Source organism: Salmo trutta, chromosome 19 (genome assembly GCF_901001165.1).
Source record: "Salmo trutta chromosome 19, fSalTru1.1, whole genome shotgun sequence".
Taxonomy (NCBI): domain Eukaryota; kingdom Metazoa; phylum Chordata; class Actinopteri; order Salmoniformes; family Salmonidae; genus Salmo; species Salmo trutta.
Window position 1 is genome coordinate 8,146,395 of NC_042975.1, and position 23,141 is coordinate 8,169,535.

The window sequence follows — 23,141 nt, forward strand, 5'->3', positions numbered from 1 at the left end:
TACAGGGGTTAGAGAAAGATTTGTATTTACAGGGGTTACAAAAAGGTTTGTATTTACAGGGGTTAGAGAAAGATTTGTATTTACAGGGGTTAGAGAAAGATTTGTATTTACAGGGGTTAGAGAAAGGTTTGTATTTACAGGGGTTACAAAAAGGTTTGTATTTACAGGGGTTAGAGAAAGATTTGTATTTACAGGGGTTAGAGAAAGATTTGTATTTACAGGGGTTAGAGAAAGATTTGTATTTACAGGGGTTACAAAAAGGTTTGTATTTACAGGGGTTACAAAAAGGTTTGTGTTTACAGGGGTTACAAAAAGGTTTGTATTTACAGGGGTTAGAGAAAGGTTTGTATTTACAGGGGTTAGAGAAAGATTTGTATTTACAGGGGTTACAAAAAGGTTTGTATTTACAGGGGTTACAAAAAGGTTTGTATTTACAGGGGTTACAAAAAGGTTTGTATTTACAGGGGTTAGAGAAAGATTTGTATTTACAGGGGTTAGAGAAAGATTTGTATTTACAGGGGTTACAAAAAGGTTTGTATTTACAGGGGTTAGAGAAAGGTTTGTATTTACAGGGGTTAGAGAAAGATTTGTATTTACAGGGGTTAGAGAAAGATTTGTATTTACAGGGGTTACAAAAAGGTTTGTATTTACAGGGGTTAGAGAAAGGTTTGTATTTACAGGGGTTAGAGAAAGGTTTGTATTTACAGGGGTTACAGAAAGGTTTGTATTTACAGGGGTTACAGAAAGGTTTGTTTACACAGGAGTCCATTATAATGCTTGCAGTGTGGTATTCTTAATATCAGATTCCCTTCCTGGTCACGCCTGAGACCGTTGTGCCCAGGAGCTTGGGACAAGTGATCTCACCTTCAGTCTGTGTGTAGGATCAGCCCCATGGGACAGCAGCAGCTCCACCACGGCCAGGTGGCCCCCGGCGCAGGCCAGAGACACTACTGTGTGATCATTGTTGGCCGTCGCCCTGTTTACATTAGCTCCTGGTGGAGGGAGAGAAACCAAGAACAAGGTCAATCTGAGGCCACATAAAAACAACAGCAACCCTATAACGTTTATATACTCTACTGTATCAATGAGGCTTTATCTGATGAGCAAAGCAGCTCAAGCTACAACGAGGGCCGCGGCTCAAGCTACAACGAGGGCCGCGGCTCAAGCTACAACGAGGGCCGCGGCTCAAGCTACAACGAGGGCCGCGGCTCAAGCTACAACGAGGGCCGCGGCTCAAGCTACAACGTGGCAGATGTCTGGTGTATGGTTTTGTGTGGTGTCGCTACACAGTGAAGGAGCAGAAGCACACCTTTGCTGATTAGGAACTGTACAGTACAGAGGTGACCCGCTCTAACAGCTTTCATTAGAGGGGTCCTGCCCCCCTCCGATTCATGCTCCTGTAAGATAAACAGAGACAGGAGCGTGTAAAGTGTACAAGTAGAAACAGAGAGCCTATTCAAGCAGCGACGTATCCAGCATCTACACAACACAGACAGCGTCACAAATGGCACCCTATTCCCTATACAGAGCACTACTTTAGATCAGAGCTCTATGGGACCCTATTCCCTATATAGTGCACTACTTTAGATCAGAGCTCTATGGGACCCTATTCCCTATATAGTGCACTACTTTAGATCAGCGCCCTATAGGGACCCTATTCCCTATATAGTGCACTACTTTAGATCAGAGCCTTATGGGCGCCAGTCAAAAGTAGTGCACTAGAAAACAAAATAGGGGGCCATTCGAGAAGCACACACACACACACACACACACGTGTGAACAACTCAAATACAAAAAAGGCTATGCATGGACATGAACTGTGTTTCTCCAGAGGGTGAGGTCTCACCAGGTCAGCCCCCGTCTGCAGCAGCACGTCAGCCACGTCTGTGTGTCCGTTCTCACAGGCGTAAGTCAGCGCCGTGTCTCCCGTCGCCGTTGTGGCGTGGACATTGGCTCCTGGGACAAGAGCACAGGTGTCAAAATTACACACAGAGGGTGTAACAACTACAAACTTTAAATAAAATGTGGGTTTTGGGAATAACCAAGTCAATTTCAATAATATATGAAATTAGGATCAAATCCAATTTAATTTGGAAATTTTACATGTTATTAGTCACATGCGCCCAAAACAACAGGTGTAGACCTTAGTGAAATGCTTACTTACGAGCCCCTAACCAACAATGCAGTTTAAAAAAAAGAATACAGATAAGAATAAGAAATAAAAGTAACAAGTAATTAAAGAGCAGAAGTAAAATAACAATAGCAAGACTATATACACAAGGGGGGTACCGGTACAGTCAATGTGCAGGGGGGGCACCAGTTAGTGAGGTCATCTCAAATAGATGTTGGTAGAGATTGTTTTGAGACAGCCAAACAGAGAGGTTGTCCAGTGGGGAGTGGTTCTGCTCACCGGCGGCCAGCAGGTACTTGACCAGCTCCAGGTGTCCCTCCTGTGCAGCCTCCATGAGAGGTGTGGAGCAGCCCAGCTCGATGTCTGCCCCGGCCTTGATGAGGAAGTCAGCCACCTCCAGGAAGCCCCCGCAGCAGGCCAGCGTCAGGGCAGTCTCCTGGGTCTCCTCTGTCTGAGCGTTGATGTTGGCACCTGCAGACCACACAGACAACAGAGGGAGGATTCAAGATGGTTCAGATGGGAACACACTTTAAAAACAGTACAAACCTACTCACACCACTGGATATTGACCACAGAAAAAGTACTTCAATTAGTGCTGGAAAAGCCATCTTGTCCCTTCGGCATCAACCCAATTAGATCATGAGCTCAAAACTCACTTCATTACATTCCTTCCAGTAACCAGAAGGTTGCTGGATCGAATCCCTGAGCTGACAAGGTAAAAATCTGTCGTTCTGCCCCTGAGCAAGACAGTTAACCCACTGTTCCCCAGGCACCGAAGACATCAGATGGAGATTATGGCAGCCCCCCCCCCCCCCCCCTCTCTGATTCAGAGGTGTTAAATGTGGAAGACACATTTCAGTTGAATACATTCAGTTGGACAACTGATTAGGTATCCCCCCTTCGCCTTTCATTACATTTATTTAAAAAAAGATGACTTTTGTATTTACACAAAGCTGGAGGCTCAATATAGTAGGGAAAACCTATCTACTGGGAACACTAGTTTCATTCAAACCAGAGAGCAAGAGAAGGCCATACCTTGTGCCAAAAGCAGCGCCACCATCTCCTCGTGGCCCTCTCGTGCAGCTTCCATGAGAGGAGTGTATCCCTCATCATTAACCTCCTCTAGGTTGGCGCCCCTCTCCATCAGCAGGGCGGCCAGCTCCACATGACCCCCACAGGCCGCCAGCGTCAGCGGAGACTCGAAAGAGTCAGCGGGCATGTTGACCTGCGCCTCGCTGTCCAACAGCAGCCGCGCCACCTCCACATGCCCGTCCTGAAGAGGAGACCTCATCAGTCATACTGCACCTTCAATTTAATAGTGTGGTCTGAGTGTGTGTGTCTCTCACCATACAAGCCTCCATGAGTGCTGTGTGCATCTCGTCAGTCTTGTGCTCCTGGTCAGCCCCAGCCTCTAAGAGGAAGCGCACCATGTCTAGGTGCCCTGTATGTGGTGACAAGAGGGAAGAACGCTCTGGGTGCCTCATCCCTACAATTACATTTCCTGTTTCACATTTCACACAATGTTTGTCAACATAAGTGGATCACTTGAGTCACTGATTTCTGGATAAAGACGACTGATCTCTCTGGTGCACGGGTAAAGGGTTAGGGTTCATTGTCCAGGACGTACCTTTGTAGCAGGCCAGCGTAAGTGCACTTTCCTTGAACTCGTTGGAGTGCGTGTTGATACCAGCCCCGTACTCCAGGAGCACCCGGGCCACCTCCACGTGACCCGCGCTAGCCGCCTCCATCAGAGGGGTGTGGCCATTCTCGTTGTGGTCCTCGATGTTGGCGCCTTCCTTCAGCAGCACTTTCACCACGTCCAGGAAGCCGCCCGCACACGCGTACGTCAGCGCTGTGTTACCTGACAGGGACAAGGACAGAGCGTCAGTGTTTATGTTAAGTAGATGTGATGGTTTCTGGTCTCGGTCACAGCACCTAGTGGTGTTTGACGTGTGTGTTTACCTGTGGAGGACTGTGCGTTGACGTCAGCCCCATGTACCAGCAGCAGTTTGACTATGTCTACGTAGCCGCCGCTGGCTGCTGCCATGAGGGCCGTAATGTCACCCTTGATGCCCCGATCTTCAACGTTAGCGTGCATGGCCAGCAAGACCTGCAGGAGGACACACGTCGGCGTTTTAAAACAGACATCCAAACACAACCACAAAGGATCAGGTTTGGCTCTGCAACATTTGGATATACAACTAAATTTGATTACAGAACTGGATGGAAACTATGACAGAAAAGGCAGAACAATGTTAGCAGTATACTGTGAGTGGCTAAAGGTCAGAGAGTGTGTGTGTGTGTGTGTGTGTGTGTGTGTGTTCGTTATACCTGTGCAAGTTCATAGTACCCAGCAGAGCAGGCTAGGCAGAGCAGACTCTCTCCCTCCTCTGTGTGTTCGTTGACGCTCCGCCCCTCATCCAGAAGCTTCCTCACAGCGTTGACGTCCCCGTCCGAGCACGCCTCCGCCAAGCTACGGCTGAAAATAACCAGACTGCTACAATTACTGGGACTGTGGCAGCGCAGGCCAACAAAAAAATCAATAGGTTGAACGGCGTTGTCACAACTCACACTCTAAGAAGTTTAAAACAAAAAGGCCTCCCTCAGGACAGAGCAGTACATTTCATGAACGGCCTTGACCCAATATGGCACCTTAAAAGGTTTCAGTAAAACAGTGATCAAGTCTGAGAGAACAGTAGAGACAAAGCATCTTCTGTGAATCATGGGTGTTATTCAGAGCACCAGCTAGCTACCACTGGACTTAAAAATCAACTACAGCCTTAATACAAAGGCCAGGAGAAAGGACAGCTAAAGTAAAGATTCTCTGAGCGATGTCCTATTGATTCATGTTTTCAGGTGTATCAGATTGCCGTTGAAGCAGGCAGAAATTCGGCCAGTATGACGTAGCATTGAGATAGTCTCTCTCACTACACTGAAAGTTAATAGGCATGACTTTTACATCGTGAAAACATCACACAAATCAAAATAAATGTTTATTGGTCGTAAACACATATTTAGCAGATGTTAAAGCGGGTGCAGCGAAATGCTTGTGTTCCTAGCTCCAACAGTGCAGTGAAATGCTTGTGTTCCTAGCTCCAACAGTGCAGTGAAATGCTTGTGTTCCTAGCTCCAACAGTGCAGTGAAATGCTTGTGTTCCTAGCTCCAACAGTGCAGTGAAATGCTTGTGGTCCTAGCTTCAACAGTGCAGTGAAATGCTTGTGGGCCTAGCTTCAACAGTGCAGTGAAATGCTTGTGGGCCTAGCTTCAACAGTGCAGTGAAATGCTTGTGGTCCTAGCTTCAACAGTGCAGTGAAATGCTTGTGTTCCTAGCTTCAACAGTGCAGTGAAATGCTTGTGTTCCTAGCTTCAACAGTGCAGTGAAATGCTTGTGTTCCTAGCTTCAACAGTGCAGTGAAATGCTTGTGTTCCTAGCTTCAACAGTGCAGTGAAATGCTTGTGTTCCTAGCTTCAACAGTGCAGTGAAATGCTTGTGTGCCTAGCTTCAACAGTGCAGTGAAATGCTTGTGTTCCTAGCTTCAACAGTGCAGTGAAATGCTTGTGTTCCTAGCTTCAACAGTGCAGTGAAATGCTTGTGTTCCTAGCTTCAACAGTGCAGTGAAATGCTTGTGTTCCTAGCTTCAACAGTGCAGTGAAATGCTTGTGTTCCTAGCTTCAACAGTGCAGTGAAATGCTTGTGTTCCTAGCTTCAACAGTGCAGTGAAATGCTTGTGTTCCTAGCTTCAACAGTGCAGTGAAATGCTTGTGTTCCTAGCTTCAACAGTGCAGTGAAATGCTTGTGTTCCTAGCTTCAACACTGCAGTGAAATGCTTGTGTTCCTAGCTCCAACATTGCAGTGAAATGCTTGTGTTCCTAGCTCCAACATTGCAGTGAAATGCTTGTGTTCCTAGCTTCAACACTGCAGTAATAACGCGTCAGCTTTCAATACTGGCCGAGGTCATAACGCAGGAGGTTGACGTCTCTAGAAATGAGCCATTGATCATATTTTTTTTCGATATTCCTACCTCCAGAAATGTGTAATTTAACAGAGGGCCTAACACATCGCTCCTATTTGTCTGCCTCTTCAGTCCAGGGTGCTTTGCATGGTCCCGTTGCAAATATCAGACTCCACTCCGCAGGTTGAACATGGTGAGATTGTAGACTCCAAAATTGATTGTGCAGTTTGTTTAGGCGATTTTACAGCCAACTACTGTAGCTATTTCACATGCTGTTATTGACTTTGTTATTATTGTGTGTAGTTATGTTTGCCCAGAGAGACCATTGCATTATGGGTTTTGTAGTCGACTTGAACTGCAACAGATTGCCACAACTATTTTCACACGTTGCTACCAACATTATTAAAACGACAAAATGAATTTGATTCACAAAAATATTCTTCTCGCATAGTGTTATTTAACACTGTAAATTATAGGAATAAGATTTTTTTCCCCATTAAAAATTCTCACCTAAGGAATTGTCAAATGTTCAAGCTAACTTGAAGAAAGCACAACATGTCCAAAGGAAACATATGGCCTAGACAAGACTGGTGTGAGAGAGGATCCCTGAAGATGGTGTAGTGCACCTGTGGGGGATGTTTAGATTAGAGCAGAGGAGATACATACTTGTCTGCCTGGCTGGCGTTGAGCGTGTTTTCCGCCCTCATACGTGTGAGAGCGGCGGCGGCCTCGTCCAACGCACAGCTCACGGACGACGTCAAGCGGCGTAGCACCTCTGGATCTGCGAAGGCTTTACCATCGGTCGTGGACAGTTTACCAATACCTTCAGAGGATGCAGGGTCAGGCACACACCAGCATACAACACACACACACAATTAAACTATGCAACAGGTGTAAAGAGAACACAAACACATTGTCTGTATTATCAAGTGGTGAACACAGCATTGAGGAAACATATCAAAGGGGGGAACCTGATCACATGACTGAGGAAGTGCGCATAATAACTGAATTAATGGAAGAAAACCTGATGATCAGCCAACATTGAGGCTTAAGAACAGAAGCACGAGTCCAGTATTACTTACGGTATGCAAAAACCACTGCATGCACCACATGGTTGGTTACACAGCTGTTAAAGTGTGCACCGAAACACAATCACACAGTTACACACACACAGACAACGATAGATGGGAGGCAGACATGTACAGAAGCAGAGTGTACTAAAGGTCAGTGTTGAGTCATGATGGAAGCTGTTGCTGCTCTATCGAAATCCATTGTTCATGTTAATCTTCCCCGTGGTGCCCCCGCGAGCTGTACCAACTCCCCATACACTGACTGACTGGCTGGGACCTGGCTAACATGCTGCATGTCTACCTGATGCACACCATCCATCCACAGGTTAATGCGCACCCCCCCATAGACAATCCAACATGGGAAGAAGGTGGACTACAGAAACCAAAACACAACCACATGCAATGCAGGGTAAACACGGGCTGTAGTGCTTCTACACCTGCATTGCTTGCTGTTTGGGGTTTTAGGCTGGGTTTCTGTACAGCACTTTGAGATATCAGCTGATGTAAGAATGTAACATCTTCGTAATTTAACATGACCAAACAGCGGCATTCAAAATAAATAAAACATAACAGGTGAAAGGTTCACACCATGGTGCTACGATACGTACCGGCTGCTTCCAACAGAGCCTCCAATCTGGCTTGTGTTTCTGGGTCCACTGTTCTGAGATCAGCTCCGTCGGCAGCACTGGACAGGAGCAGCTCTGACGCCGTCTTCAGCATGGGGTTGTCCAGGTCTTCCTGGTCTAATATGAAGGACTCCACCTAGAGACAAGGAGAAACACGAGAGAAAGTTAAGAAGCATGCTGATGTTAATTTTGCTCAAGATAGTTGCTTGGAGAAACCCATCACCTTATGGAGTCCTTGTAATAATATATACTGCTCAAAAAAATAAAGGGAACACTTAAACAACACATCCTAGATCTGAATGAAAGAAATAATTTTATTAAATACTTTTTTCTTTACATAGTTGAATGTGCTGACAACAAAATCACACAAAAATAATCAATGTAAATCCAATTTATCAACCCATGGAGGTCTGGATTTGGAGTCACACTCAAAATTAAAGTGGAAAACCACACTACAGGCTGATCTAACTTTGATGTAATGTCCTTAAAACAAGTCAAAATGAGGCTCAGTAGTGTGTGTGGCCTCCACGTGCCTGTATGACCTCCCTACAACGCCTGGGCATGCTCCTGATGAGGTGGCGGATGGTCTCCTGAGGGATCTCCTCCCACACCTGGACTAAAGCATCCGCCAACTCCTGGACAGTCTGTGGTACAACGTGGCGTTGGTGGATGGAGCGAGACATGATGTCCCAGATGTGCTCAATTGGATTCAGGTCTGGGGAACGGGCGGGCCAGTCCATAGCATCAATGCCTTGCTCTTGCAGGAACTGCTGACACACTCCAGCCACATGAGGTCTAGCATTGTCTTGCATTAGGAGGAACCCAGGGCCAACCGCACCAGCATATGGTCTCACAAGGGGTCTGAGGATCTCATCTCGGTACCTAATGGCAGTCAGGCTACCTCTGGCGAGCACATGGAGGGCTGTGCGGCCCCCCAAAGAAATGCCACCCCACACCATGATTGACCCACCGCCAAAACCGGTCATGCTGGAGGATGTTGCAGGCAGCAGAACGTTCTCCACGGCATCTCCAGACTCTGTCACGTGCTCAGTGTGAACCTGCTTTCATCTGTGAAGAGCACAGGTCACCACCTGCAGAACCACTCCTTTATTGGGGGTGTCTTGCTAATTGCCTATAATTTCCACCTGTTGTCTATTCCATTTGCACAACAGCATGTGAAATGTATTGTCAATCAGTGTTGCTTCCTAAGTGGACAGTTTGATTTCACAGAAGTGTGATTGACTTGGAGTTACATTGTGTTGTTTAAGTTTTCCCTTTATTTTTTTGAGCAGTGTATATATACATTTTTTTAAACAGATGTTTTTTTTTTAACATATCAGCTTATGAGAACAATAGTGCTTCCTATTATACAGTGCTTTATACAACGGGTGAGTCTAATCCCGAATGCTGATTGGTTAAAACCACATTCCAGCCGGTGCCTATTCCACAAGTTACCACCGGCTAAATATGATGTTAAAAAGCCTATTTACTCTGTTCCATCTGACTGAGCTATCCACTGTCTCATCAGCCCAGCCAGGCAATTTATAAACTTAATCTCCACTATCAAAAGGCATCTAGACGTTCTCACATTTCTTTCAGACTAACATATAGTTTAACAGCAGAGATTTGAATAAACCTTGCTGTCTGTCTCTCTGACATTTGCAACATTGTTTCAATATTCAAATTCGATCGCCAGCTATCGCATAGTAATGAAAGTAAAGGCAGCTTTTCTCAGCCAGTCAATCAAGAATCAGCATCATTTTTATGGATATACAGTGCCTTGCAAAAGTATTCATCCCCCTTGCCGTTTTTGATATTTTGTTGCATTACAACCTATAATTGAAATATATTTAGATTTCATGTAATGGACATACACAAAATAGTCCAAATTGGTGAAATGAAAAAAAATTAAGACTTGTTTCAAAAAATTCAACAAACAAATACGGAAAAGTGGTGCGCGAATATGTCTTCACCATATGAAGCCCCATATGAAGCCCCTAAATGAGATCTGGTGCAACCAATTACCTTCAGAAGTTACATAATTAGTTAAATAAAGTCTACCTGTGTGCAATCGAAGTGTCATATGATCTCAGTATATATACAGTTGAGGTCGGAAGTTTACATGCACTTAGGTTGGAGTCATTAAAACTCGTTTTTCAACCACTCCACAAATTTCTTGTTAACAAACTATAGTTTTGGCAGGTCGGTTAGAACATCTACTTTGTGCATGACACAAGTAATTTTTCCAACAATTGTTTACAGAGATTATTTCACTGTATCTCAATTCCAGTGGGTCATAAGTTTACATACACTAAGTTGACTGTGCCTTTAAACAGCTTGGAAAATTCCAGAAAAAGGATGTCATGGCTTTAGAAGCTTCTGATAGGCTAATTGACATCATTTGAGTCAATTGGAGGTGTACCTGTGGGATGTATTTCAAGCCCTACCTTCAAACTCAGTGCCTCTTTGCTTGACATTATGGGAAAAACAAAATAAATCAGCCAAGACCTCAGAAAAACAACTGTAGACCTCGACAAGACTGTTTCATCCTTGGGAGCAATTTCCAAACGCCTGAAGGTACCACGTTCATCTGTATAAACAATAGTACGCAAGTATAAACAAGGCACACTTAACCAGTATGGCTACCACAGCAATACGCCATCCCATCTGGTTTGCACTTAGTGGGACTATCATTTGTTTTTCAACAGGACAATGACTCAAACACACCTCCAGGCTGTGTAAGGGCTATTTGACCAAGAAGGAGAGCGCTGCATCAGATGACCTGGCCTCCACAAGCACCCGACCTCAACCCAATTGACATGGTTAAATGGTGAGTTGAACCGCAGAGTGAAGGAAAAGCAGCCAACAAGTGCTCAGCATAAGTGAGAACTCCTCCTCCGTTGGAAGAGCATTCCTCGTGAAGCTGGTTGTGAGAATGCCAGGAGTGTGCAAAGCTATCATCAAGGGAAAGGGTGGCTACTTTGAAGAATCTCAAATATAAAATATATTTTGAATTGTTTAACGCTTTTTTGGTTACTACATGATTCCATGTAGTATTTTATATTTTTGATGTCTTCTATTATTCTACAATGTAGAAAATAGTAAAAATACAGAAAAACCCTTGAGGTGCCCAAACTTTTGACTGGTACTGTATATTCAAAGAAATATCAATAGAAAACAGTTAAAAAACACAGTGCAGATAGTTTCCAGTCTTTCCAGCTTCAGTTTGAAGTTAGTGTGTTAGCTGTGTTGTTGGCTAGCTCCTCTGAACAAATGTCCGGATGAGAGAGAGCACATTTTCTATGCCAGGTGAAACCGCACATCATTAGCTCATTGTTATTGATATACCGTAAATTCCGGACTATAAGCCGCAACTTTTTTCCCAGCTTTGAACCTCGCGGCTTAAACAATGACGCGGCTAATATATTGATTTTTCCCGCTTTCACATTTTTTCTCCCAAAAAAAAAAAAAAAAAAAACACACATTCTGTGACGTGCTCAGTTTTTTGGCGGCATGAAGCTTTCATTAGACCAATGAAATTGCCTAACGGGTTAAGGTCAAACAACTTTTTTGTTTACTGTTTAGATTAAATCGAGCGCTCTCAAACTTCCCATCATTCTGATTACGGTAGTCATTTTGTCACCCTCATCATGGCAAAGACACGGAGAAATGCATATGATGCAGCTTTCAAGTTGAAGGCGATTGATCTGGCTGTTGGAAAAGGAAATAGAGCTGCTGCACGGGAGCTTGGTCTTAATGAGTCGATAAGACGTTGGAAACAGCAGCGTGAGGAATTGACTCAGTGCAAAAAGACAACTAAAGCTTACTGCAAATTTTTTCTTTTTTGTTACAAGCCGTGTTTCGTTAAAGCCTATTTATTTTTGTTAAAGCCTGTGTAAAGTTAATTTGTTTCAATGTACCGGTAGGCACCTACGGCTTATAGACATGTGCGGCTTATTTATGTTCAAAATAATATATATATTTTTTTAATTCTGTGGGTGCGGCTTATATTCAGGTGCGCTTAATAGTCCGGAAATTACGGTATCCAAATAAAATGTCATTAGAAAACAGCTTAAACAAATGCAGATACTAGGCTGTTATTCTGTCTGCACTGTTTGACGTGACTGTAAGTTAGCCGTTGTTGGCTAGCTAGCAAGCAAAGGATAAGAACGTTGCCAGCCAGTATGGCAATAGAACATTTAGAACGAACGACGGTTGCAACCGAACCAATAAAATGAATGACCAGCCGGCTTGGGTAGCAACCCTGTGTGTGTCGGGACTCTCTTGTGGAAGGATGAAACAGCATGAATAAATTCATAAAAATAATGTTAATAAAAATATGTAAATCATTATTTGAATATGTTGGTAACCCATTGTATAAAAGTGATAATGCCCTCGAAGCCGGTGTTGAGGATACTTTGGCACGATTTGCTGGCCCTCGACGTGCCAATAAATCCTCCAAACGCCGGCTTCTCGGGCATTATCACTTAAATTACACAACGGGAGGGTCTAATCCTGCATGCTGATTGGTTAAAACCGCATTCCTGCTGGTGTCTATTCGAGAAGTTACCACCAGCTAAAGCTATGATGTTGAAATGCCTATTTACTATCCATGTGAAAGCTATGATCCCTTCTTGATGTCACTTCTTAAATTCACTTCAAATCAGTGTAGACGAGACAGGTTAAATAAGGATATTTAAGCCTTGAGACCATTGAGACTTGGATTGTGTATGTGTGCCATTCAGAGGCTGGATGGGAAAGACTAAAGATTTAAGTGCCTTTGAACAGGGTATGGTAGCAGGTGAACAAGTTTGTCAAGAATTGCAACGCTGCTGGGTTTTTCACACAACAGTTTGTGTGTATGAAGAATTATTTGACTTGTCCACCACCCAAAATACATCCAGAAAACATGACAACTGTGGGAAGCATTGGACTCAACGAGGGACAGCATTCCTGTGAAACGCTTTCAACACCATGTAGAGTCCATGGCAACGAATTGAGGCTGTTCTGAGGGCAAAAGGGAGGGGTGTAACAATAGTAGGTAGGTGTTCCTAATGTTTTGTACACAGGTAAAACAATGACTTTTTTTTTGCATATTCTGACAGAGGCATGGGCAGGACCATTTTGTGACGACACATTCAGGTATAGCCTAGTAATTGGCACGAGGGCACCAGTGACAAAGTTTTTAAAAAATCCCTAAGCTCCATCCCGTCTAGCATGTTGCCTGGAGACAGAGCTGAACAGTGCTTAGGCCCTGAGCCTTGGTTGAATTACATTAAGCGCCAAGATGAGCTGATCAGCACGTTTCCTCTTCTCTCTCTCTCTCTGTAACCTCCATATACCTGCCTTATGGCCGCAAACGGAGCTACTTCCTGCACTGGACAGGACACCGAGCTGGGTGCCTCTGTCCAACCATGTGAGGGTCTACAGGGCAGAAGCGCACCAGAGTGTGCCAATACATTCCAGCCATCACCTTCGGTCACCATCCAGGGACAGAGCGGTGTGTTGGATCATGGGAATAGCATTAGACTGAAAGCCGTTCATGAAGCAAAATCTGTTTACTAACACGGACGTACCCAACCGTACAATATCCTACAATGTTCTTTACAGACTGGATGACTAACAACTCTATAGCTGCCCGATATCAGCAAGCATCACCGGCGCAAATGGAACCCGGGGCTCTGCCAAAAAGAACTGACCAGATGACCTGAACTGAGTCGGAGGAGGGTGTGGTCAGCAACTCCATTTTTCTTTCAGAGGAGAAGAAGAAAAAAAAACGACTGCGGTGAATGTAATTGAAACCATACCTGGGGTATTTCTCTGTGCCGAGGGTGTGGAATGGCTGGAAATGTTGTGCTCTGTGCTCCAGCTGAGGGGAGCGTCTGTCGTCTCAGGGGTGTGTCTTTTACCCCTACCTACAGTGCATTCGGAAAGTATTCAGGCCCCTTGACTTTTTCCCCCCCATTTTGTTAAGTTACAGCCTTATTCTAAAATTGATAAATTCATTTTCCCCCCCCATCAAATCTACACACAACACCGCATAAAGAGAAAGGTATTACATGTATCAAATGTATTAAAAATAAAACTGAAATCACATTGACATAAGTATACACATTTACATGTATATTCTTCAATGTAGCCACCCTTGATGACAGCTTAGCCCAGTTGGCATTCTCTCAACCAGCTTCAGGAGGAATGCTTTTCCAACAGTCTTGAAGGAGTTCCCACATATATTGAGCACTTGTTAGCTGCTTTTCCTTCACTCTGCGGTCCAACTCATCCCAAACCATCTCAATTGGGTTGAGATCGGGTGATTGCGGAGGTCAGGTCATCTGATATAGCTCTCCTTCTTGGGCAAATAGCCCTTATACTCCATCACTCTCCTTCTTGGTCAAATAGCCCTTACACAGCCTGGAGGAGTGTTGGGTCATTGACCTGTTGAAAAACAAAATGATAGTCCCACTAAGTGCAAACCAAATGGGATGGCGTATTGCTGCAGAATGCTGTGGTAGCCATGCTGGTTAAGTGTACCTTGAATTCTAAATAAATCACAGACAGTGTCACCAGCAAAGCACCACCACACCACTTCCTCCATGCTTCACTGTGGGAACCACACATGGGGAGATCATCCGTTCACCTACTCTGCGTCTCACAAAGACACGGAGGTTGGAAACAAAAATCTCAAATTTGGACTCATCAGACCAAAGGACAGATTTCCACCGGTCTAATATCCATTGCTCATGTTTCTTAGCCCAAGCAAGTCTCTTATTCTTATGTGTCCTTTAGTAGTGGTTTCTTTGGAGCAATTTGACCATGAAGGCCTGATTTCACGCAGTATCCTCTGAACAGTACGTTGAGATGTGTCCGTTACTTGAACTCTGTGAAGCATTTATTTGGGCTACAATCTGAGGTGCAGTTAACTAATGAACTTATCCTCTGCAGCAAAGATAACTCTGGGTCTTCCTTTCCTGTGGTGGTCCTCATGAGAGCCAGTTTCATCATAGCGCTTGATGGTTTTTGAGACCTCACTTGAAGAAACTTTTAAAGTTCTTGACATTTTCCTGATTGACTGACCTTGTCTTAAAGTAATGGACTGTCATTTCTCTGATTATTTGAGCTGTTCTTGCCATAATATCGACTTGGTCTTTTACTAAATAGGGCTATCTTCTGTATACCACCCCTGCCTTGTCACAACACAACTGATTGGCTCAAACACATTAAGGAGGAAACAAATTCCCCAAATTTATAACAAGGCACACCTGTTATTTGAAATGCTTTCCAGGTGACTACCTCATGAAGCTGGTTGAGAGAATGCCATGAGTGTGAAAAGCTGTTAAGGCAAAGGGTGGCTACTTTGAAGAATCTCAAATATTATTTTGATTTGTTAGACACTTTTTTGCTTACTACATGATTCCATGTGTTATTTCATAGTTGATGTATTCAGTATTCAACTTGACTGGTACTGTATATATTTACATATACAGATTGGAAATATTGCAGACAATTGCATTGATGGAAGATACAATCTGTGCTATTAAAGCCGATTTACCCCACCAATACATTTTTTATTTTTAAACTCTGTACTTTGTTGAAGCACCTTTGGCAGCGATTACAACCTTGAGTCGTCTTGGGAATTACGCTACAAGCTTGACAACTGTATTTGTGGTGTTTCTCCCATTCTTCTCTGTATATCGCTCAAGCTTTGTCAGGTTGGATGGGGAGTGTTGCTGCACAGCTATTTTTCAGGTCTCTCCAGAGATGTTCGATCGGGTTCAAGTCCGGGTTCTTGCTGGACCTTGCTGGACCACTCAAGGACATTCAGAGACTTGTCCAGAAGCCACTCCTGCGTTGTCTTGGCTGTGTGCTGAGGGTTGTTGTCCTGTTGGAAGGTGAACCTTCACCCCAGTCGGAGGTCCTGAGTGCTCTAGAGCAGGTTTTTAAATCAAGGATCTCTGTACTTTGCTTCGTTCATCTTTCTGTCGATCCTGACTAGTCTCCCAGTCCCTGCCACTGAAAAAGATCCCCACAGCATAATGCTGCAACACCCATGCTTCACCGTAGGGATGGTGCCAGGTTTCCTCCAGACGTGAAGTTTGGCATTCAGGCCAAAGATTTCAATCTTGGTTTCATCAGACCAGAGAATCTTGTATCTCATGGTCAGAGTCATTTAGGTGCCTTTTGGCAAACTCCAAGCGGGCTGTCATGTACCTTTTACTGAGAAGTGGCTTCCGTCTGGCCACTCTACCATAAAGGCCTGATTGGAGAGTGCAGCAGAGATGGCTGTCCTTCTGGAACATTCTGCCATCTCCACAGAGGAACTCTGCAGCTCTGTCCAGAGTGACCATCAGGTTTTAATATATATACACATCTTTACCTCTGCATTGTTGGAAAATGACTTGTAAATATGCATTTCACTGTTAGTCTAGACCTGTTGTTTCCGAAGCATGTGACAAATACAATTTTATTTGTGTGTACGTCTCAGGGTGTGTCTGACCAAGAGGCCACATAAACAAGTAACTGATTACCTCATCCATGCATCTGCCTACGTACTTGTGTGAGACAGACCCTGATGCAGGGCGGGACGGAGAAAGAGATGGAGCCTGTAAATTATCTTACATTACACTTAGGAGGGCAATGCTGGTGAGGGCGGAAACTAAATCATAGAATGCTTTATTAAAACAGATCATGTAAAGATTATTAATAATTGTCACGACACATGACATCATTGCTCCCTACAAACTAGCTAGTTTCTTTGGTCAAATCCCACTTCTGCCAAAATGTCCTGCACTTCTGAGACCTCTCAGCTGGAGCACAATGAGGAAAATAAAATGACATTCCACCACTAAACTGACTTTTCATTACTAATCTTGTTAGCTAAGGTTGTTAGTGAGAATATATTCTTAAATATTGTAACTAACGGCAGTCAAGCATCTATCATCATGTCACCAGAATAAGATCCTCAATATTTATTGGAAAGGAGCACCAAGCTCATCACTGTGTACTTTGACGATCCTGTGAAGTTCATCATTAGCCTATAAAACTGCATGGTTTCCCCAAGTCGTAGTGAAAGAACCACACACCACATTATCGTGTGACTCCAAGTTTATTTTGATATGATAGTTATTATATAAAACATTTGCGCATGACGGCGTTTCAACCGCCATTCCTCGCATAATTTTACTGACACAAAAACATCCCAACATGTGAAACGAACAGCATTTATAAAATTATACCGAAACTTCCTGTTGTTTCCATTACAGCGGCAGTGATTTTCTCTCCTCATACCGTATGACTTTACTCGCAGAAAAAAAGTGGATAGAAACGTGGTTACTTGCACACAATCATGCTATTTGGTACATTATTTTGCTCTACAATTACCCGGTATTTACTTATGCCATCTAATCTGTGACTTGCCCCCATGTGAACCTCACAACAAAGAAAAGATAAACTAGTACAGTACACTGTGACAAGACTTTACCTGCAAGTCAAAGTCCACAAAAACACACACATAAACAACAATGAGGGGAAGACTTACGGCAGCAATAACTTCTGTTGTACATGGCACCGGTAATTAAGTATTTCCTGCCCAATAGTTAACCCCTGACCCTCAGCCACACACTCACAGTACTGAGCTGCTACAGTATTTAAACCTTCAATTGGAAATATGTGTGCCTAATAGATTCACAGGGAATTAAAGACTAAAACATCCTGTGGTCAAGGGGCCTTGAATAATCTCAGTCAATCTGCCGTTACTCTCCAACACAAACAGGGAAGGAAGCCCTCAAAGTGGCACTGTATCATGAGCGTTTTCTTACTATTAATTATTTTGACATAGAAATCTGTATGGGTTGGGTTACTAATAAGGTGTCATGTTGTCTATAGTGCATTTGACCTAAAATCATTATCAAATCACTAACCTAATTCATGCAACATGCCGTAGCGCAAGAGAATGTGATCACCGGTATTAAAGTATAAAACAAAACTCCCAGCACATGGCCAGCTGTGAGATAAGCCAGAATTTGCATAACCCACTACATCTGTGTGTAAAACCATCACAAGCAGTCCCTCTTGGACATTAGAACATTTTAACTGTACAACCTAAATGTTGTACAGCTTTGTACTTACAAAACATGCTGTGGTAAAATCTACAGATCAATACCAATGTCAAGTTGGTTCAATCGCCATCTCTGAAAGAGGAAGTGACAGTTGGATCATTGTGGAGTGGACCCCCACACACCTCTGGCTCACCAGCCTGGCTTTCATCAAGTCTCATTCACATGACTACAGCAATCATGGCTGATTCTCCCCACATGGCAGTCATTTAGCAGACGCACTTATCCAGAGCGACTTACAAGAGCAATTAGGGTTTAAGTGCCTTGCTCACAGACAGATATTTCACCTCTTCGGCTCGGGGATTCGAACCAGCAACCATTCTGTTACTGGCCCAACGCTTCTAACCGCTAGGCTACCTGCTGCCGACAACACCCTGACCAACTTTACAACCACCACCAGGAGCTGTGCATGTTACACATACTCTTCCTGTTGTTCTGTTGAGAATATTCTGGAATGAACGTCACATCTCAAAAGCATAGCACACATACATTCTGAGTTGTGTGAAACCCTATAAGCAACTGTACTGTATGAATGCATTCTTTTGAATAAAAAAAAAAATATATATATATATATATATATTAGGGGCAGGACGATACCAGTATCGCGATACTCGTTAGTATCGTAGCAATGAAACAAAACGGAGTTAACTTCTTTAGGAAAACAGCCCTAATGTTGAAAACAAACATTGTCGTCATCCAGATTCACATTTATTTTCCAAGCTATAGCAACCAATATTTCACATGCAGCAGGTTTTTAAAGGACCTAAGAGTTTGGGCTGCTTTGTGTTTTCATTTTTGCCATGGAAAAAAGTATTGCATTGTCACAGCCCCCTAATAAACAGCTTGTGTGGCAGCCAGGGCCTTTAAATGGCTGCCTGATCTAAGAATGCAGACTAATGGTGAGTCTACCTGGGGCAGTGCTAGTAACTATACCCCGCTGACCCCTCCCCCTCTATTACACCCCTAAATTCAAACCAAAATACCAACAACCCAAGGGGAGGAAGTGGCACCCGTTATGAGCTATGCAAGGCAACAGAAAATCTTGTCCTGCAGACATAAAGGGAAGGAATCATACACAGCTCTGGGAAACAGCAACCTGAGTGTGTGTGTGTGCCTACACTGTTCTGACACCACCTATTTTCATAGGTGCCGTCAATTAAATCCTTAGGATCCCTTTAACAGCTGAATGAAAAATGTATTTCTCAAACATTTCTGTGACCAAAAGTCAACTAACTTAAATACCAAATAGAGGAAAAAGAAAATGAGAAAATGTGGTAAAAATATATCTTTTAATTTCCTTGAGGCGAGTGTGAGAACACAGAGGAACCAGGTGGTAGAGGCACATTGTCCTATTCCAACACTCTTCAAACTGGTCAGGCACTCCTTCAGTCTGAGAGCAGCCATTTACAAAAGTGTACAGATAAGACTCTGGCATAGTGCAAAGGGGAAAATAAGTGTATACAAATAAAATATTCTGGCAATTTATTTTTGCTCATCACATGAACAGGTAGTTGGTACCCATTCCAACGTGAATCAAAATGTGAGTGTGTCTTGCCTGAACATTACATAACATCCTACATATGAGATTAGTCATTTTAGAATAGGTAGAGTAAAGAACAAGCTCACTCTGAAATGTCACGTTTGATTTGATCACTGGGGCATTTCTAAAACCTTGTTGAATTACGTTACATCACCACTCCAGTAAGCATCTTGACTGACAGCTCAGGATCATGCTTCTCAACAAACATCACATATCAGACCGTGTTGTGTGTTTAGAAAGTGTGCCATCAACCCTGGCGAAGTAATAAAGAAATTCATTTTTTTTTTTAAACTGCATGTCAAGTTAAGAGGACTTGTAACTAATTAACTTGCTATTAAAAGTTTAGGGCGAATATGCCTAGCCAACTGGCTAGTTAAGCAACCTTAGAGCCAAATAGACAACTGGAGTGACAATGAATAAGTGAATGCATGATTGAATGCCAGTTACCATATCGGACACTATTACCATGTGTCTTCACCTTGTTACCTGTTCAAAACAACTGACCAGTTTGTCCTATAACAGGCTACTAACAAACGTGTGGTTAACACTAACTAGCTTGCTACACTTACTACCTAGCTAAATTTCACTAGCAAGCTAACTTTAGCAGTTGATGGCGCCGTGTGTGCTACCGCTACGTCAGGCCTAAACCGAAGCCCTCCGCCAAAATACCGCTCATAATATGACAAATTAGAGGACATGTTACTAGCTCGTTAGCCACACGACTCTACAAACTACAAGACATCTGACTGTTATTATTTTTTGTTGATATAAGAAAGTAATGAGGGTTCATTGATATCGTCGAAAGAGACGAGATTAGGCAACGTTAACTAACATGAATCTTGTCCGGTTTTCGCTGGGTTAGTTTAGCTAACATGAGTTGCTTACCTCAGATACCTCATCGTCGTCGCTGGCAGATCCAGGGCCGGATGAAAGCACTGCGGCCGCTGCGAGTTGGAAATCAAGCCGGTCAGCTGTAGGCCCACCAGCCTCGCCAAACAAGGGGACTTTCTTTCCACCAACACCAATCCCTAAACCTCCGAGTCCGGCTCCTGGTGTGGCTCCAACCCCCATTCCTACCGCAGAGGAGCGCGGAGTCACAGAGTCAATCTCGTCTCCGAAGCCGTCCGTCAGCATTGCTGTCCCGGCTACTGCATCCTGCATACTTTCCTTAGTATTTTGTATTCTAATAGATGCAATATTGTCTTAAACTTTCTTTGAGGTTGTTAGTAATTATGTTTATACTTCAGAAAAATCCTGAAGCGAGAAGAGCGTCTCTTTCCTCCAAGCCATTAACTTTCTAACAACCGAACTACTTCGCTATAGTTCGCTTTTAGCCCGCCTCTATTCAGAATCCATGCACGTAATTGGTCAGGAAATAACAATACCAACATATCATTGGCTAGAATAGATGTTTCTCAGAGGAAAGCACGCGACGTCAAGGTCGGTTTACGAGAACAAATTGAAACGGAATATTTGGAAGATGATTGGACACTTGCACGTCTGTCACAAAAAGTGCCACCTCCGTAATACGCCTATCCTTGCAAATATTAATAATGTATTGCAGCGTTATCAAATTTAGAAATCCTTAATTGATACAATACGACACCCCGCTTCCGTTTTGGTACAGAGCTGAGGGATCAAATCGAATTGTATTTATCACATACACGTGTTCAGCGGATATTGCGGGTGTAGCGAGAAAAGCTTGTGTTTCTAGCTCCGATAGTGTAGTAATGTCTAACAAGTAATTTCTTAAAACGTATACCCAAAATACACGTAAACCTAAGTAAGGGGTAGGCCTGGATAAATGTAACCACTTTCACACTCATAGACAGGTATGGATGCAAAGACCGACCATCCATGATATCAACATAGTTTATACCATGTTTTGAGGCCATAGTGTTTTTAAATTGTTTAAACATTGGGAGTAAAACAAGCTTATATGTTGGGTTATGATGGGGTATGACAGCTGAACTAAGCTCACCAGGAATTTAGAAATAATATTTTTCAAAAATCAATGGGATATATATATATATATATATAATTCATTTATAAGTCCAAAAATGTATTTAGCAATTTAGGATTCGAGCTAGATCTTTGCCAAGAGGCCACTTCTTTCCATTTTCATGTCAGTCTCTGTCTATAAATGTACAAATGTCAACTATATTTCAACTCAATCTCTCATAACCATGCCACTTTTATTAGACCATAAAACCCTTTCCAAAAGCCACTGATGAGGTTGGCATATGGGACGAGGAATTTCCATATTTTTTTTTTTAACCTTTATTCAACCAGGTAGGCCAGCTGAGAACAAGTTCTCATTTACAACTGCGACCTGGCCAAGATAAAGCAAAGAAGTGCGACAAAAACAACACAGTTAAACATAAACAAACGTACACAATAGAAAAATCTATGTACAGCGTGTGCAAATCTAGAAGATTAGGGAGGTAAGGCAATAAATAGGTCAGAGGCTAAAAAATTACAAATTAGCATTAAAACTGGAGTGATAGATGTGCAGATGATGAAGTGCAAGTAGAGATACTGGGGTGCAAAAGAGCAAGAAGATAAATAACAATATGGGGATGAGGTAGTTGGGTGTGCTATATCCAGACTGGCTGTGTACAGGTACAGTGATCGGTAAGCTGCTCTGACAGCTGATGCTTCAAGTTAGAGGGAGATAAGTCTCCAGCTTCAGTGATTTTTGCAATATGTTCCAGTCATTGGCAGCAGAGAACTGGAAGGAAAGGTGGCCAAAATAAGTGTTGGCTTTGGGGATATCCAGTGAAATATACCTGCTTGAGCACATGCTACGGGTGGGTGTTGCTATGGTGACCAGTGAGCTGAGATAAGATGGGGCTTTACCTAGCAAAGACTTATAGATGACCTGGAGCCAGTGGGTTTGGCGACAAATGTGTAGCGAGGGCCAGCCAACGAGAGCATACAGGTCGCAGTGGTGGGTAGTATATGGGGCTTGATGACAAAATGGATGGCACTGTGATAGACTACATTCAGTTTGCTGAGTAGAGTGTTGGAAGCTATTTTGTAAATGCCATCGCCGAAGTCAAGGATTGGTAGGATAGTCAGTTTTCCGAGGGTGTTTGGCTGCATGAGTGAAATAGGAAGCCAATTCTAGATTTAATTTTGGATTGGAGATGCTTAATGTGAGTCTGGAAGGACAGTTTATAGTCTAACCAGACACCTAGGTATACACCTAGGTATTTGTAGTTGTCCACATATTCTAAGTCAAAACCGTCCAGAGTAGTGATGCTCGTCGGGCGGGCGGGTGCGGGCGGCAATCGGTTGAAGAGCATGCATTTCGTTTTACTAGCATTTAAAAGCAGTTGAAGCCCACGGAAGGAGTGTTGAATGGCATTGAAGCTCGTTTGGAGGTTTGTTAATACAGTGTCCAAAGAAGGGACAGATGTATACAGAATGGTGTCGTCTGCGTAGAGGTGGATCAGAGAATCACCAGCAGCAAGAGCGACATCATTGATATATACAGAGAAAAGAGTCGGCCCGAGAATTGAACCCTGTGGCACCCCCATAGAGACTGCCAGAGGTCCGGACAAAAGGCCCTCCGATTCGAGAACACAAAGCCATGTGATCATAGGGTCCAATGAGTAGCAATAGGTGAGTCTGGGAGCCGATTCAGTAGTCGCTACTACGCTAGGTGAGCTAAAGACCATAGATTCGGACAGCTAGCGGGCCGGG

General features: G+C 43.4%; 1 protein-coding gene across 6 annotated transcripts in view; it reads right to left on the bottom strand.

Annotated features, from left to right (window-relative positions):
• The window catches only part of LOC115153921 (ankyrin repeat and KH domain-containing protein 1), a 39,908-nt gene extending 19,154 nt beyond the window's left edge, over positions 1–20,754 (bottom strand). For 4 of the 6 annotated variants that reach the window (XM_029699609.1, XM_029699606.1, XM_029699608.1 and 1 more), the window contains exons 1-12: positions 20,319–20,754; positions 7,764–7,917; positions 6,752–6,908; positions 4,463–4,625; positions 4,094–4,241; positions 3,759–3,992; positions 3,478–3,572; positions 3,167–3,404; positions 2,411–2,602; positions 1,847–1,956; positions 1,310–1,397; positions 865–992 (exon numbers count right to left, since the gene is read on the bottom strand). In XM_029699609.1, the coding sequence (XP_029555469.1) occupies positions 865–992; positions 1,310–1,397; positions 1,847–1,956; positions 2,411–2,602; positions 3,167–3,404; positions 3,478–3,572; positions 3,759–3,992; positions 4,094–4,241; positions 4,463–4,625; positions 6,752–6,908; positions 7,764–7,917; positions 20,319–20,594 (1,983 nt within the window). In that variant the 5' untranslated portion in view covers positions 20,595–20,754. The remainder of the gene's footprint in view (positions 1–864; positions 993–1,309; positions 1,398–1,846; positions 1,957–2,410; positions 2,603–3,166; positions 3,405–3,477; positions 3,573–3,758; positions 3,993–4,093; positions 4,242–4,462; positions 4,626–6,751; positions 6,909–7,763; positions 7,918–20,318) is intronic. The other 2 variants (XM_029699610.1, XM_029699607.1) reach the window with 1 other exon arrangement.
• Between the last annotated feature and the right edge of the window lie 2,387 nt (positions 20,755–23,141).